This window comes from Crocodylus siamensis, chromosome 4 (genome assembly GCF_052110815.1).
Source record: "Crocodylus siamensis isolate JL-2025a chromosome 4, ASM5211081v1, whole genome shotgun sequence".
NCBI classification, from domain to species: Eukaryota; Metazoa; Chordata; order Crocodylia; family Crocodylidae; genus Crocodylus; species Crocodylus siamensis.
This window is the reverse complement of record NC_143398.1, coordinates 12,121,325-12,137,618: the sequence shown is the minus strand read 5'-3', so window position 1 is coordinate 12,137,618 and position 16,294 is coordinate 12,121,325. Positions and strand designations below refer to the sequence as shown.

Here is a 16,294-nt window from a genome sequence, read left to right as displayed (position 1 = left end):
AGACAGTAATTTTTGTTTTGAAGGTAGCTTTCAGTGCATTTCTTTTACAGTATTAGGAACTTCCCATTTATCAAAAAGATACCCAGCATTATTAAATGCATGCTAGCTGTTGTGGTGTTTCACCAGCCTAGAAATAGTAATCAAGTCTTCTTTAGAGCATATCTGTCAAACAGTCATAATGAGCAAAATGCAGATTATCTGAAAAATGTTTTGCTTTACTTCCCCTAATGTTTTCTGTGGGCTAGCCAGACAGCGGGAAGGAAGACACACCCTTCCTTTTTCTTTTATGAGCTGAACAGTTATGCTGCGAGCTAGGAACTGCTGTTTATGGGCTTCAGCACCTTTATCTCTTCACTATGCGTTTTACTGATGTATTGTACTAGAGTTTCTATCAGTAGTAAAGAATTTTGTTTTAACAGTGAGCATGAGAAGACCCACTACTTGTATGACATCCCAGAATTCAGAGGAGAGGGAAGAAGCCTGTCACTAGGCTTCTGGACAAGGTTAAGAAAATATATTGTTAACACAGAATGGGCTTCATCTAAGAAAGTGGTCAGCCCTAATCAGGTACAATAGAACCTAAGACACTTCGGTATTTCCTAAACCAGGGGTGTTCAACCTCTGGCCCACAGAACCATGGCATCTGGCTCATGGGACCCACCATGGGTCAGGAAATTTTTGGCAGTGGGGAAGCAGTGGCAATACAGCTGTTTGCCTGCCCCTGCTTTCCCTGCCCCTGCTTCCAGATTTCCCCCTTTACCTCCCAGCAGGGCTTGGTTGGGACCAGATCATGCCCCCTGTAGGCCTGGGCCACACCCCCTTTCCTGCATTCCCTATCCTCCCCTCCCTGCAGGGCTGGGCCATGCCCCCTTTTCCTCTCGCCCTTCCCTGGAAGGTCAGAGCTGGGCCTGACCCTCACCTCCTCCCACCCCTTACCCATACCACAGGACCAGGCCATGCCTTCTCCTGTTTTCTCCCCCCCAATCCCCCTCCCCAATGAGGCCAAATTGGGCTCTGCTGTGACCACCCTGAGTGCCAGAGCAGAACCACTGACTGGATCTGGCCTATGGATGGACTGGTCACAGCCCACTGGGCAGAAAGGTTGGGTGTCACTGTCCTAGAGTACTCTGTTTGATGTAGGTATCCTATGGAAGGAAGATGAGTCACACTTTTTCATCAGATAAGCGCATTTATATAAGAGAATCTTCTCCAGTGTTTGATTAGTCATATCAGTACTTAGCAACACGTCATGGCCAACTGCTAGTTTTCTGTGGAAACATATTTTTCTTCTAATACTTCATTTTCTTGAGTTGGTGATCACTTTTCCTTTTTTTGGGGGTCAGATAATGTCATGGATGCTACATTAACTTGATTAAAGTGATTGTTTCTGGGGGTTTTTTGTCTCTTTTGAGAGAGCTTGGTTAATAGAAAGTAGCAATTAATTGAAGCAAAAGAAGCCTCATAAAATATGAGAGTATAAGAACATGAGAAAAAATAGCAGTAAAGTTCAGCAGTTTGGGAGCATTTTAGGAGTGCAGGTGAGGAGAAGAGTAGAAATGAAATGAGATATGTAGGTTTGTGCAGTGAAAATTAGCTTACTGATGCACAGAAAGGTTGGGAAATAGTGAAAGCTTACCAGATCAAAACTTTGGAGCAGCAGGGGCCAACATTTTCAGCAGACATGCTACAAATTAGCCCTACACCTTCCCTGAGTGCCACCCTGATCCCTTGTCCTTCCCCAGTCTGCTGCTCTGCTCCCTGTCCTGTAAGCCTTGCCTGCTCTGCTTTTTGCTTTTGCCCTGTGCTCCCTGCTTGATCGGTTGGCCTGCTTTTTCCTTCCTGCCCAATCTGCTACTGTTACCTGACCCCTCCCTGATCTGTACATTACATATAGAAGCTGTCCCTGCCACTTGCAGCACAGGTTGTGCAGTTTCGTCACCCCTCCTTTAGAGCATGTACAGTTGAGCAAGATATGACTGGTGACTATTGTGTTTCTAGCCACTAAGATAAGAAGAGAATGTCCCAAGTACAGGCTCCAAAATATAGATCCGCCATAGGATTGCAGGAAACTTAGGTTGCAAGGGACCGCAGGAGGTCAGCTAGTTCAGCTCAAAAGTAGGACTAGCCTCAGCTAGATCATCCCAGCTACGGCTTTGTCTTGCTGGGTCTTAAAAACCTTCAAGGACGGAGATTCCACTACCTCTCTGGGTAACCTGTTCCAGTGCTTTGCCACCCTCCTGAGTAAGAAAGTTTTTCCTAATACTTAACCTAAACTTCCCTCCACTAATAGTACTTACAGTAATAATTGTTAGTTCAAGATTTAAGAAAGTAAGCATCTTAGTATTGAGACGTGATGGGGATGAGGGAATATTTAAGAAAAGCAACTGTAAGAATCACTTTTGCTTCAAACGATACAGAGGAATGAAATACTTTGTGAACCAGTGAATACACTAAGTGTGCTGTTAGTTCCAGCTATGAGATGAAATTAAGGAAAGTGATGCAAAACTGTTTTACAGATTTTTGTAAGTTCTATGTCTTGTTTTCAACTAAGAAGTTGGTTTTTAGTTTTATTCTGTAAGTAAATACAGTTTGACAGCTTTAAAATGTAACCTTGCCCTAGGAAGCTGCTTTTATCTTCCTAGCCCCTAGGTGTGACATTCTGTAATCTGATATTATTATTACTTATTGTAGTATCCCAGGATCAGTGAAAATGAAGCCCTGTTGTAGAAGGCACTGTATAAATGCAGAGTAGCATTTCTGGCTTCTAAAAGCTAACATTGTAAAGAGAACAGATGGCCATGGTGGGGGGGGGGATAGCACAAAATAGGAATGAATACCTCGATGAAGGCAAATGTGATTAGTTTCACTTTAATTTGGCAGGCAGAGTTGTGGAGTTAGGTAAAGAGATGTGAATTGGGAGGCAAAGTGAAGGGCAAAGGGAGGAGAGTTATTGGGGGCAGGGGAAAGTGAATGGGTGCAGACAGAAATGACAATTTTTGCCCAATCTGGCCACAGAAAGTAGTCCATAGCTGTGACCAAACACAAGTGTACAGTTGCAATCCATTTAAAAAAAGACCAATCAGGTGAAAATCTGCCCTTGTTGCATGTGGTATCGAATAAAGGTGTTTCGTGTGTCTGCAGAGCTCTCAGCCTGTCACTGTTTTCAGAATGGGAGGGAGGAAAGGGAGCAGGAGGGGTGAGTTCAGTATTGCTCCCCCCTCCCCCGGGGCTCTGATTCACCCACCCACCCTTCAGCACCAGTTGGGGAGCCCCAAGCACTAACTCCCTCTGGTGCCTTCCCCCCTCCCATTCTGAAAACAGCAAGCCCTGGCCACTGCTATGGGAATCTGGCTGCAGGCTCCCAGCTGGCAGCTAAATTCCCCTTCCCCCTGGAACCAACAGTGAACTTGTTTGGTCCCGGTTAACATTGCAATTCAGAATGCTTTGCAGAAATTGTTCCAAGTTGCAGCTGGTAGCTGCACTTCTGTCTGCACCAAATCTGATGGAAGAGCTTGAAGGAGTGGGCAGACAGTGATGTGACAAATAGCCATTTAACAGAGGGCAGAGAGAGCCTGATCCAAAATTGTAAAAATTCTCTGGATGTCCCAAGTTGCTGCTTTAGGTGCTTTCTATCAGCTGGGATCTCTGCATTTCCCCTCCCCCCCCCCAAATCTACGTGACGTGAGGAGGCCAAGGCACCACCTGGGTCTGTGTTGTTGTTTTCTTATGTAGTTTTTCTAATGCAGTTGTGGGTCAAAGAAACATTTTGGAGATTACTGTTGTTGGTTGGATCCTCATGGTCTCCCAGTGCAGTGATTTCTGCTTTGGCTGCTTCATAACGGTTCCTACAGGCTAGAGTTCAGGGTAATATAATCAGCCAGTTCTACAAATAGCAAGGTTTTATCATTATTAGAACCTTCTTCCAAATAATAAACCACATACCATATTTTTTTACATACACCGTGCCTGCAAATAACACCCTCCTCCCCCTTGTTTTTGAAAGGAACCGTATAGGAGACAGATTCTTCCACAGTCATGTCCATCTGTGTGAGAGAGAGCAAGTCCTACATGGAATATGAAGTGTTCAGGAATTGTGGCACCAGGAAGTTCCTGATGCCAGCTCCCTTGCCCAGCCTCCTGGGATGCCACACTTCCTGGATACTCTGTTTGTTTTCAGGAGGCCTTACTCTGTCATACAAGGTTAGGTCCCAAACCCTTGCAAGGGCAGTAGCAGAACTGTTAGTTCTTTACTGTAGGTAGTTCTTTATATAAGTGAAGTGTTGCTTCTACATCACAAACCTCATCAAGTACTGGCAGTGGCTCCATTGCTGCTTCAGGTGCAAGTTACAGTGCTTAGCCAGTAGCTGTGGGTGTAAGACGGTTAACACAGGACTTTACTATCTTGACAGCTGCATGGTGTACACAACATCTCCAGCCTTGTTTCTTTTCCAGTGAAGAAAACTGCTTCCTTGTTTAAAATATACACCCCAATTTTGTGGTTCTGATTTTTGGCGAAAGGTGTGTTTGTATGTGGAAAAAAATACAAGATTTATAATAATTTAATGCAAGTAATTCTGTCGTGTTGGCTACAAGGAATGGGCTAGTGTTACAAATTCATATTTACTGACCCGTTTAACCATTTTTAGTCACAGGACTTAAAGCTTTTACAGAGTTGGTCACAGTTTAAGGCACAGTTTCTAACCTTTTGTACAGTAGCTCTGTACAGTGTCGAGCATTTTCCATACTTTTGGCAGTCACCTCTCCCAGTCACTCAGTCTTGATATAGAAATCAAACACAGGATTTGCTGTGCCAGTGTATCCTTTGGAAAGCTACTATGCCATGTCTTTGCTGACTGACAACTGCAGATAGAAACTGAGATCCTGGTCTACAATGCAGTGGTTATCCTCTATGGGTGTGAGACATGGGTGACGGATCAAAGCCATCTTAAGCACCTGGAAGATTGTCAGTGTTGCTTCAGGAAGATTGTTTGCATTAGATGGAAAGACCAGTGCACTACTGCCAGCATCCTCTCTGCACCTAACATAACCAGCATTGAGGCAAAGATCATGAAACATCAACTCTGCTGGGCAAGCCGCTATGTGCAGGTGGCTGATACTTGTTTCCCAAAGCAAGTTCTCTTCTCTCAACTGAGTCATGGTGAGAGGACCTGTGGAGGACAGAGGAAGTGCTAAAAGGACACCTTGAAAGCATACTTTAAGAAGGGTGGCATCATCCCTACAAATCGGGAAGTGCTGGCTGGTAACGGGTCTCAATTATGCTGCACTCTACATCAAGCTGCAGCCCACTTCAAAGAGAACTGTCTTGCTCAGAAAGCTGAGAAACAGCAGAGCACAGAAGGAAAGTGCACAGCATCCTGGCTTACCATTGTGCCTCCCACAACGCACCACTTGTCATATGTGTGGAAAAACTGGCAGAGCACGGATTGGACTCCTCAGCTACCTTTTAAAACTCACCAGTAATCAGTTATTGTTTACCTCCCGGTTTTTTTTTGTGTTTTTTTTAACCAGTTATTGTTTATCAGTAATAGGAAGAATGCCACATTTGCTTTGTACACCAATATCTTTTGATACATAATTCTTGTACACCCCAACAGCTGGGTAGCAAGGCTAGCCTGATGTTCTGTTGGCATATATCGTGGAGGAGTTCTGAATGCTGCTCCTGAACTTCCTACCCTGTTAGAGCAAGGGTGGGCAATTTATTTCTGGTGGAGAGCTGCTTAATGAATTTTGGCAAGATGTCAAGGGCCACAGGGGTAGCCCCACCACTTGACAGGTGCCCTGTCATCTCCTCCTAGTCATCATCTTGGGACCAGAAATCCCATCCCCTAAAACCCTGACCGTTGCTCCTGGAAGTTCCTCTCCTTGCCCTTGGCAAGCCTCCTTCCCAAAAGGAGTATTTCTATCTTGGAACTAGAAAAAAAATTATATAATAAAAATCAAACATTGACAATAACATTTTAATTTTTATTAAAAACTATTTTTGTCCTGTGTTGTGTGCATTTGTGTGGTGCCTGTATAGGTGATTGCATAATAGTTCAAAATGAGGTCTTACACCACCACACTCCCTTACAATATACAAGAGTATGGGGCGTGGGTATGGGTTTGTGGGGGACTGTGGAAGTGTGTGCATGTGATATGTAGGGGGGGGGTGGATGTGGTTGGGTATGCTTGGTTTGTGGAGATGTGTGGACGGGGGGGAGAATGGTTGGGGGTGCGTGTGTGGTTTGTGCACATAGTGAGTGGGGCTCCCCTGAGGGGTGTGCCAGTGTGTGTGGGGGGGGGTGGGGGTGGTGTTTGTGGGGTGTGTGATTTGTGTGGTTGTGGAGTTTGTGGGTATGGTGAGGTGTGCATGGCAGCCCCTGCGTGCACCACCGTGAGCCAGTAGGTACTGCCCCCGCCCTGCAACAGCTCGGAGTCTGTGCGCCCCGCGGTGCCTCCCCGCGACCGCCAACAGTGTGCAGCACCTTGCTGCCCCACGCCTGCTCTGGACTCACCCCCACCAGAGCGGATCAGCTGGAATCTGCACAGAGCCCTGACCCTATACACCCATGCCTGCTCTAGGCTCGCCTGCCCAGGCTCAGCAGCTGCAGCACAGGATGAAAGCTACTGCTCAGCACTAGAGAAAAGTGGCCCCCTCTTCTGCTGCTGGGAGTTCCCTGCTGCTGGTGCCCAGCACCTGCACTGGGCTGCCCTGCATCTGCTCTGTGCTGCCACCACTGACCCATAGGAGAGCCCGGAGGCAGTGGTGATGGCAGCAGAGATGCAGTGCAGCCTGGTGCAGACTCTGGGTAGCTACAGCAGGGAACTGTTGGGATGGTGAGGGGCCGCTTTCTCCCCCGCACTGAACAATAGCTTTTGTCCCATTCTGCTGCTGCTGTGCCTGGGCGGGCAAGCCCAGAGCAGGTACAGGGCACACAGGGTCAGGGCTAGGATCAGCAGTGGTGATAGCTGAGAGGAGCTGTCTGCCACCCGGGTTGGCTAGAAAGGCAGTCCAGCTGCAAAGCTGTCCCAGTTGTGTTGTGCACCCAGGGGGTGTGGCAGGACACGCCACGGCTGGACTGTGCCTAGGCTAGGGGACCCACGGACCTGCTGCAGGCCAGACAAAGAGCCATCGCAGGCTGGATCTGGCCTGCAGGTTGTGTTTTGCTCACCCTTGGGCTAGCAGAAGCTTTCTTGCTTAAACATGATTTTTTGTCTGCTAATACCCCATGGTCAGACTTCAGTGGCAAGTTATGGGGAAGCCACTTTCTATCTTATAGGACTCCTAGGAGGAAATTTAGTAACTTCTTGCCTAGACCAGATACATGTTCCAGGATAAATTTTTCTGATAATGATCCCAATAATAGTTTGTAAAAATGCATTCTAACAATTTTTACCTTTTGCTTTTGTACATATTGTACTTTTACCTTCCTCTTACCTCTAGGTGCTAGGAAAATACCAAATTAACTTGCATACCACACACATTCTCCACAAAGCAGCCCTCCAGAAGGGGGGTGCATAACTTAATCAGGGAAGCTGCTTTTTCTGGACTAGAAGCAGGATGGCACAAAACAAGCTGTCCTTGAGACTCACGGCCAACAAAACGGTTGTTGCTTCTCCCTGGGGCTGCAAAGAGAAGGGGTAAAGTTCAGTGTTAATGCTCTTACTTACAACCATTGATGGGGCAGTAGCTTTTCGCTGGAAAGCCACTGTGATAGCTGATGGGGATGAGCCGACTCCGCTGCGTCTCTATAGATCAGACGCTTCAGTGGGATTTTTTGGTACTTTTATCTCAAGCAGATTCAATTGGCTATTAGGTAAAAGCGCCCAAAAGCCCCACTGAAGTGCCTGAGCTATACAGATGTTTGGTGAACTGGGTCCAAGTAACATGCTGCCTATTGTGGGCATGCACTGGGCTCTGCACGGGGGTTACGTGGAGTTTAAAGAACTGGAGGTGGATTTGTTTTTTTTTTTTTCCTTTTTTACGTCTGTAAGCAGCCTATACATTCCCAGGAGGACTTAAATCTGTCAACGCGATCAGCCACAACTCCGGACAATTTTTTTTCATTCTGCCTTCCAAAAATAAGGTGTTTTGTTTGTGGGGGTGTGGTATGTGAGAGTATGGCAGTTGAACAACTCATTTCATGTTACTGAGCACCGGACAAAGTTGTCAGCTTGGAATCTTCCAAAGTAAATGCAAATGTAAGTCTTTTTTTGATGTTATGATAAGTCTGTCATTATATAGTAGATTTTTTGCAATGTATTACAGGTATATAAGTAATGGATGATCTTTCCTCTCCTAAAAGCTTAAAAACTCTTGCTTGTTTAAAATCATAATAGAGTGGAGGGGAGATGTGATCAGAACTAAAACTTCTTTTTGAAGTATATGGTTACAAGGAATTGAGATCACTTTTATTTTGCTTCAGTGTCATGCTTGCCTTAGGTGAATTTTAATTTTTTTATTTTCAATATGCTCAGGCAAGAGAGAGGCAGCCGATAGCACCGGAGCTGCAAATAGTGACGGGAAACAAGCTGAAAGAAGTGAGTTCTGAGGTGGCATTTGAAGGAAAGGCGGGTGCTTGGCACGTGGAAAGAATGAGTCTGTATTTGGAGGGGAACAAAGGGGACATTGAAGAAGAGAGGAGTGGTCATGCTGGAGGGCACAAGGGGCTTGGGAGCAGAAGGAAGTTTGTGTTTAAAATGTTTTTCGTATCCAGGAATCTGCAGTAGAGGAAACCATTTAGAAAATGAGTCTGAACATTTACCCATTATTCAGTATCCTGTTTAGAGAATTAGTAAAGCTGTTGTTGGAACAATAATAAAAATCTTTTAAGATCAGGAAAATTCTTTCTGAGGGAATAGATGGCTAGCTGGGTTCTGGATACTTTAGTAAGCAGTGCACTTGGTAAAATTTAAATACATATTTAAGTGGTTTGCTGAATTGGGACATCAGCTTGGTACCTTTTTAAAAATTATCATGTGGTGGTTCTTAATTATTAAATGAATTAGGTGATTTTAATCCAGTTGCTAGTGGACAGGTGCTGCACTGCAGAGCAACTTCTATAATGTTACCTACTGGAGAACTTTGTGGATTTGCTCAAATGAGACAGCCTGAGTCTGTGTCAACTGTGTGAAAATAAGAACAGGAAAGTAAGGAGACATTTTTTGAACATTTTTGAAGGAGATGGAAAAGCAATGACCTCCTTTTCATCTCCAGCAAAGAGTGAAAGTTACTTTGGCCTATTTAGCCAAAGAGTTATTTAAAATGTTGTAGGAACTTTTGTGTAACTGGGGAATACTTCAGGAAGTAAAGCACAGGTGACTGCATATCTTTTACTTCTCCATACCTGGAACATTTGATGTATCTATTAATGAGGGCTTGTTGGAATAGCAGAACATTTACAATGGACCCCAGCATCTTTTGAAAAAAAACCTAAATGTTCAGTGGCCATCTCCCTCCCATGTTTAGGATTTGGTGGTCTAATACTTGCAAATTCCACTGGTGCTGGATTACCTCTGTTTTGGAGATTGTGGCCTCTTTAACATACATTTTGATGAAACCCTGCATTTTCTGAAAGAAGCAAAAACTGCTCTTTTCTCCCTTTTTAATTTTCTACAGGCCCTAGGAGAAAGGAAGTCAGATCATAAAGATATTCTAAAATAGGGGTTCCTCATAGTATTGCTTTTCACAGAGATCTTGAGACCTCCTATGGAGAAAGCAGAGCTTCTAATAGTGCTCTTCCTTCTCCTCTGGTGTTTCCCCAAAATCCACCTCATAGACTTCGGCATGCTTGGGAGTAGATGAACAGAGTCTCTTGAAATTCTAACCTTTTGGCAATCTCCTTTTTTATTTTTAAAAGGTCTGGAATCTCCTCACTTCCGAATGCAGCCTCTTAGATTCAGTTTCAGTCTTCTCTTGCTGCTCTTTCCCCATTACTCTGCATGGATACTCCTCCAAAGATGCTGCTAGAGCTAGGAGTGGTCTTCTTTCTAAAGCTCAGAGCAGTGGAAAACATGGCCTTGGAAGAGTTTGTCGTCCCCTGTAGTGCGGAATATGGTCCTCTTCCTATGATCCTCTGAGGCTATAGTAACTAATTTATTTCTCTGCCATAGAAGTGGCAGGAAATAAGCAACCTCTTAGTCTCCTATGCTTTTACTTATGGCAATTTGTGGGATGTTCTTGGCTTTGTGCCTTTTTATTGTATCTAAGGGTTTGAAGTGGAAATTTTGGAGAATCCTTGGGTAAAAGATTTGTCTGTGAATGCAGGAGACTAGACTCAGTGGAGTCACCTTCCTTGCTTATGGTCTTGTAGTTTGTTTGGTTAATGGACAAACTATAAGAACCTTTCTGACCCCATAGTGATGCATACTTTCCATGAAAACAGCTTTTTAAAAGGTAAGGAAGGTTCAGACCCTCATTCCTGGACCACCTTAATGCTGTATTTCATAAGGACACGTGACATAGACCTGATCCTTAAACAACCAAAAATATCTGATTTTTTTTTTTTTTTTTTAATTAAAATTAGGGTATACATCTGTCAGTCTATTTCCAGTCCCTCACCCTACAACTTCCTTCATACTGTAAGGCGTCCAAACCCTCACACCCTTGAAGTGGCTGTGGTCGTCTTAAATTATCTAGACCAGATGTTGGCAGCCTAACACTCAACAACTACATTTGGCTTGTGGCAGCTCAGGGAATCAGCAGTATGTTGCAGCAGCAGCAGGGTTGTATTTCTTGCTGTTCCAGTTTTTTATCACTGCAGAAGTAGAAAAGGCATTCCCAGGGTGTTAGCACCTGCTTTTTTCTATTTATCTCTCTTCCAGTGTCTTCTGATTGCCAGGGGGTGTAGGGGTGTGGCCTGTGGCAGGGGCTGGGTGATGAGCAGCAGCCAGCAGTGGCAAAATCTTGCCAACTTCTGACCTAGGCAAAGCAAGTCTAGGCTGCACACATGGATTCCGTAACCTATTTTCCTTTCCACTGCTGTGGAGTCCTATATTATCTAATTCTGTACTGCTGAAGGATCTAAGGGTGTGGTTGCCCTATGTCATCATTTATGGTCTCAGGTGGAGAGGCACAAGAGCATCCAGTCTGCAGGTGCAGCCTCAATGGATACTACTGGTTAGAAGAATCCAGTCTCATATATGAGGTACAAGTGCACCACAAAGAGATTCCATGTAGACAACATATGTGGAAAAATGGTTACTTACAGTAACTGTATTTCTTCAAAATATTTCTCACCTTTCCATCTTCAGGCTATTGTCTGGTCCACATCATGTGGTCTAGTGCAGTGATTCTCGACCAGGATGCCTTGAGATCCTTTCAGGGGTGCCATGGAGTGCCATACAGTGTTAGCACTGTTAGGTGTTCAAACATGATTCACAAGATAAACCCAGAGTTTTCAAATGGGAATCCATAGTATTAAGGGCATTCTGATCTGTTGTGATCTGTCTGAGTTCTTTGAAAGAGTGGAATTGCTCTATTATTTTTTCTGTAATCAAAAAACGAGTTGGCATTTTCTAAGGGTTGTTTCAGACCTAATGTGGAGTGTCTTGAGTTGAACAAGAAGTGCCTTGGGTCTAAAAAACTTGAGAATCACTGATCTAAAGTTTGTGACTTGCTGGGACTATGCGATTTGCTGATGTTCCTGTGGCTGTAATGCATCAGGTGGAAAAACCTGGTGTATATATTGTTTGTGAGCAACATTTTAGACAGCCAGTAAGTTGTTGAGTAGTTCATTTTCACTTTTTTTTCCCTCCTGGAATCTGTAGGTGAGTACTTTAAATACAGAATGTAAAATCATGCATCATACTTGGGAAATGAAATGCAATGTTTTACTATTATACACCATAAAGCTATATGATGTTTTGTTTGCTTTCTACTAGAACAAGAGGATGAAGAGGCCAGTACTGGGTCCCACTTAAAACTTATAGTAGATGCTTTCCTTCAGCAACTCCCAAACTGTGTCAACAGAGACCTCATAGACAAGGTACAGTCATATTTTTGTCTTTTTAGCACCCACAAATCTATAGTACTAGACTTTGCAAGTTGACTTGGAAAAAAGTGTAATTTAAATGTTTTCTGTCAGAAAACTTTTTCAGATTCTTCTGTCTTTTTAGGGGCAGCTGGTTTTGAGTGGGTTTTTTTGGAGTTTTTATGTAGCTGTATCATTCGTAAGAACTTTGCAGGCCACGCTAATACTGTTGTTTGGCTTTCAAAGTTCTTCAAGCTTTGGGGATTAACAGTAGTAAAGATTGTTCCCAGTCTTAGATGGTACTTTTCCTTCTTCCATCTAGTCAGCAGATGACTGAGTATCACCATCCCCTTTCTTGGAGTAGAAGACTATTTCATTTGCACAGTTGCAATGTGGCAGTTAGAATAAATGTGAAATACCTACTTAGCCTGTAGCTGTTGAATCTTCTAGCTGTTTTCATGAACTTTGAATTTATTTTCTTTTGCAGCCCCTCCATAACTACTTGATACTACTTCCCATGTAACAGTACAAAAGTTCCATTGATACTCTAGCAACTGTGCATGAGGATTTTTTTAAACTTCCATGTCTTCTAAAGATGTAAATTTTACTTAAAAATATAATTTATAATCTTGATTTTTTTTTTAAAGCAATTGTATGTAGCATAACCTTGATTTTAAAAACTAGAAAGCTCTAACCACTGGGTTTTACTGCTTTCAATATGGAAACTTAGGTTTAAAAGTGAAACTTTGGAGTTTTTCTCATAGGCAGCCATGGATTTTTGCATGAACATGAACACAAAGGCCAACAGAAGAAAGCTAGTACGAGCACTCTTCATAGTGCCTAGACAAAGGTAAGAACTGAAATTCAGAGTGGCACTTTTTTTTCTTCCTGTAAGATGTCAGTGATCGTCTCTGATCAGCCTGAGCGCCAAATGGTCTGTTTTTAAAGAATCATTAAGAATCTAAAGAGAAAATCACAGCAAAGCAAGCTAGTTGGTTTCTGTCTGCTAGAGTTCATCTCACTAGGCATAGTTACAATTAAGAAACAAAATCTTTCATTGGCAGAGTGTCCATTTTTCTTTCTTTCTTTCCTTTCCTCCCTCCCCAGCTGTTTTGTTTTCAGTCTGTTTTGGAAGGCAGTAGTTGATGATTCAGCTTTTGGTTTTAGGTGTCTTGTCTCCTTTATCTTCCTGGAGTCCCTCAGTTTTATGTTTCTTGAACTGCTTCCCTTTGTGTGGCCTCTTCCACAAAGGTATTCATCCTGTGGAAGAGTGAACAGTCACTTTAGGTGTCTGGTTTATATGTTCTAAGTCCATTCTGGAATACGTGTTTTGAGCAAGCAGATTTTGGCTCCTAGTCTTCCTTTGCTATTTTTAGCATCTAGTTGTACTACATAGTGCTGTACCTCATTACCAGTCCACCTTTGCATACTATTTGCAATAAGCTTCTACTGTTCTCATGATTCTGTACTTTTTTTTTTCTTCTTGAGTATTGGCCATGTCTTTGCATGCCCCTCCTGCCCCACACCTTCCCCCTCAGTTTTTAACCTGAATCCAGTTTGATGTCAATTTTTTATTCAAAATTAGAGGGAAGTGCTCATACAATTTCTCTAATTCTTTCACAGCATTAATCCTATTTTCTATCAAATATTAGTAGATAAGAATCTAACAGATCAATACTAATTTCAAGAACCTCCTGAGAATTCAGTAATTGTATATGATCACATTACCGAAAAATGCAATGTCTGGGCATCTTTTATACTGTAGAGAGAACAAGGTTTGTGAATCAGCCTTCTGATGATCTTGAAACATGTTCAAGGACCATTATATAAGAGCATTTGCGTAAAACTTGGATCTGTGTCAGAGACCGTTGTTTAAACCAACAAGGCAATTTGGACTTTGTCTCTGGCCATGGTGTAATCGGCTGGAATTTTTCTACTGTGATATCTGTCAAAACACTTTTTTTTTTTTTTTTTTTCCAAATGGGCTTCTATAAATGTGTAGTAACACTTGTCTATTCCCTCTCCAGGCATTCATTCAGTGTACTATAGAGATTAGATTGGTGAAGTTAATCATTAGCTATAGGTATTGTTAAAAGGTGCTTACTTTATTCATGTTGCATAAACCAGTAAAGGGTATTGGATGCCAGTGCCCTAAAATCTGTGCTGAAATGTGTGATTTTGTGTGTAATGCTAATTAGTATATTCATGCAGTAGAACAACACCGATTGGGAATGCAACAGTGCTATTTGGCAGATGACATTTAAAAAAAAAAAAAAGTAAGGAGGGAAAAAATGGAACCTAATATAGGGTGCTACAAATAAAAGAATGGGTTTTTAGGTCCTGTCTATATTGAGATAGAAACAGATTATATATACTTCAAGCACTTGAAATGCAGCTTTCAACCACACGCAGAAAAATTTGTTGAATGATTGCCTCGGTAACAATTGATTCGTTACCCCCGGTATTTATAAAGATAAAAGGATAATTGATTTGGTTGATTTTATGTGAACATCTCTCATTAACACAACCAGTCCAGTCAGTTCTGACAATGGTAGATGTTGGACAGAGTCCTCTACAAGACAATGAATTCTTACTGTATTTACTTGAATATTAGACAACCCCCCAATAATTAGATTATATAGAAAATTTATAAATTTGTTAAAATTTTCCAGATACAGAATCTAATTATTGGAAGTTTGCCTTGAATTTGTTCCCTTCCCACTATTACAGCAGGGAAAATCAATCAGAGCGGTCAGATAGCCCTTGTCTTCTGCCCCCTTTTCTCCTCCCCAGCCCCCCTTTTACTGTCAGACTCTGCTCTTCCTGAGCACATGGAAGTGAGGGGCAAAGTTTGCATATAGGGGAATCATTACAGGTACCTGTCTATATTGAGATAGAAACAGATTATATATACCTCAGGCACTTGAAATGCAGCTTTCAACCACATGCAGAAAAATTTGTTGAATGATTGCCTCGGTAACAATTGATTTGTTACCCCCAGTATTTATAAAGATAGAAGGATAATTGATTTGGTTGATTTATGTGAACATAAATCCAGAAGTGATGCATTATACCTTTTTGGAAACTGGTGCAAGTTTTAGCACAGGTGCTTTATAAATACACTTTAAGGACCACTTTTGTACCTACTCGAATATAGTACAAACTATACATGATGATATTAGTCCAAAGCCAAAAGGCTTATGGTTTACCAGATCACCCTGCTGGGGCCCAGCCCAATGAGCTAACAGCATTTCACGCCATGGTAACCCCGTAGCTCAGCATTGCTCAGTGTGTGTGTGTGTGTGTGTGTGTGTGTGTGTGTACTCTAGGTTACGCTTGTCTTGCCCCCCCATCCTAATTAGTCCCCCACTAATGACTGGAAACTTGTCACAAGTTCTAGGGTCCTCCAAAAATGTATATGCAGGTCAAGTGTAGGGCAGTCTGGTCCAGTTCCACCTCGGGAGGCTGGGGGTCACACTAATCATATGCAACAGGCTGAGAGAAGGGTTGATGACAGAGGGATTCTAGATTAATTGTTTGGGGCCCCATCAGATGATGCTTGCCAGACTTGTAAGGCTTGTGAAGAAACAAGAATCACTGGAAAGAAAGGTGCAGCTTAGCTGCGGGAGTGAAGAGGAAGTCAACATGTATTCAGTGTAGCAGCCCACCATGACTTTAAAAAGAGTTGGCAATGAGGGGGACTGCATGCATTGGGCACTAGTGTATATTTTATTCAGATGGGCTGCACTAACTTATCCTGTGGTAGAAAAGTTTGGAGTGTAAGTAGTGGACAGAGAGAACAGTTTTAGGGTTCCCAACTGAGGCAGAAGAGGAAAGAAGTAAAGTATGGGAGAAGGTGAGAGCAAGGGTACAACAAGTATTATGGTCGCAGACGGGAAGGACACTGTCCTTTGCTGGAAAAGTGGCGGCAATTAAGGTGGTGCTAGTGCCGATCATTCTGTATACTGGAATTGTTTCCACCATTATGGCAGTAGTTATTGAAAGAACAAGGGGAACTATGTGTGTTCTTTTGGAAAGCAAAAAGAAAAAGGCTAGTCACAACACAACTGTATAAAGCAAGATGGACGGGGATGCTAAACGTAGCGTTGGTCATTTACGCAAACTACATAAGTACAGTGTGTAAAGCGGCACCAGGGGGAAGGGAGAACAGCGTGCTTTATTGGCAGATACGATTTCGAGAAGATGGGGAATACATAGGGACTCTTGGAAGAAGCCATGGGCATGGCAACCTCCCATTCATTACTTAAGAATGGAAAGTCTTATAAGGATATACAGAACAGGCAACATGGGGCTGGAGGTCC

At 42.9% G+C, this 16,294-nt stretch overlaps 1 protein-coding gene across 7 annotated transcripts in view; it reads left to right on the top strand.

Annotated features, from left to right (window-relative positions):
* UPF2 (UPF2 regulator of nonsense mediated mRNA decay) overlaps positions 1-16,294 on the top strand; it is a 110,630-nt gene that overhangs the window by 19,600 nt on the left and 74,736 nt on the right. For 5 of the 7 annotated variants that reach the window (XM_090041782.1, XM_090041777.1, XM_090041780.1 and 2 more), the window contains 3 exons: positions 8,479-8,541; positions 11,884-11,987; positions 12,737-12,822. In XM_090041782.1, the coding sequence (XP_089897908.1) occupies positions 8,479-8,541; positions 11,884-11,987; positions 12,737-12,822 (253 nt within the window). The remainder of the gene's footprint in view (positions 1-8,478; positions 8,542-11,883; positions 11,988-12,736; positions 12,823-16,294) is intronic. The other 2 variants (XM_090041781.1, XM_090041783.1) reach the window with 1 other exon arrangement.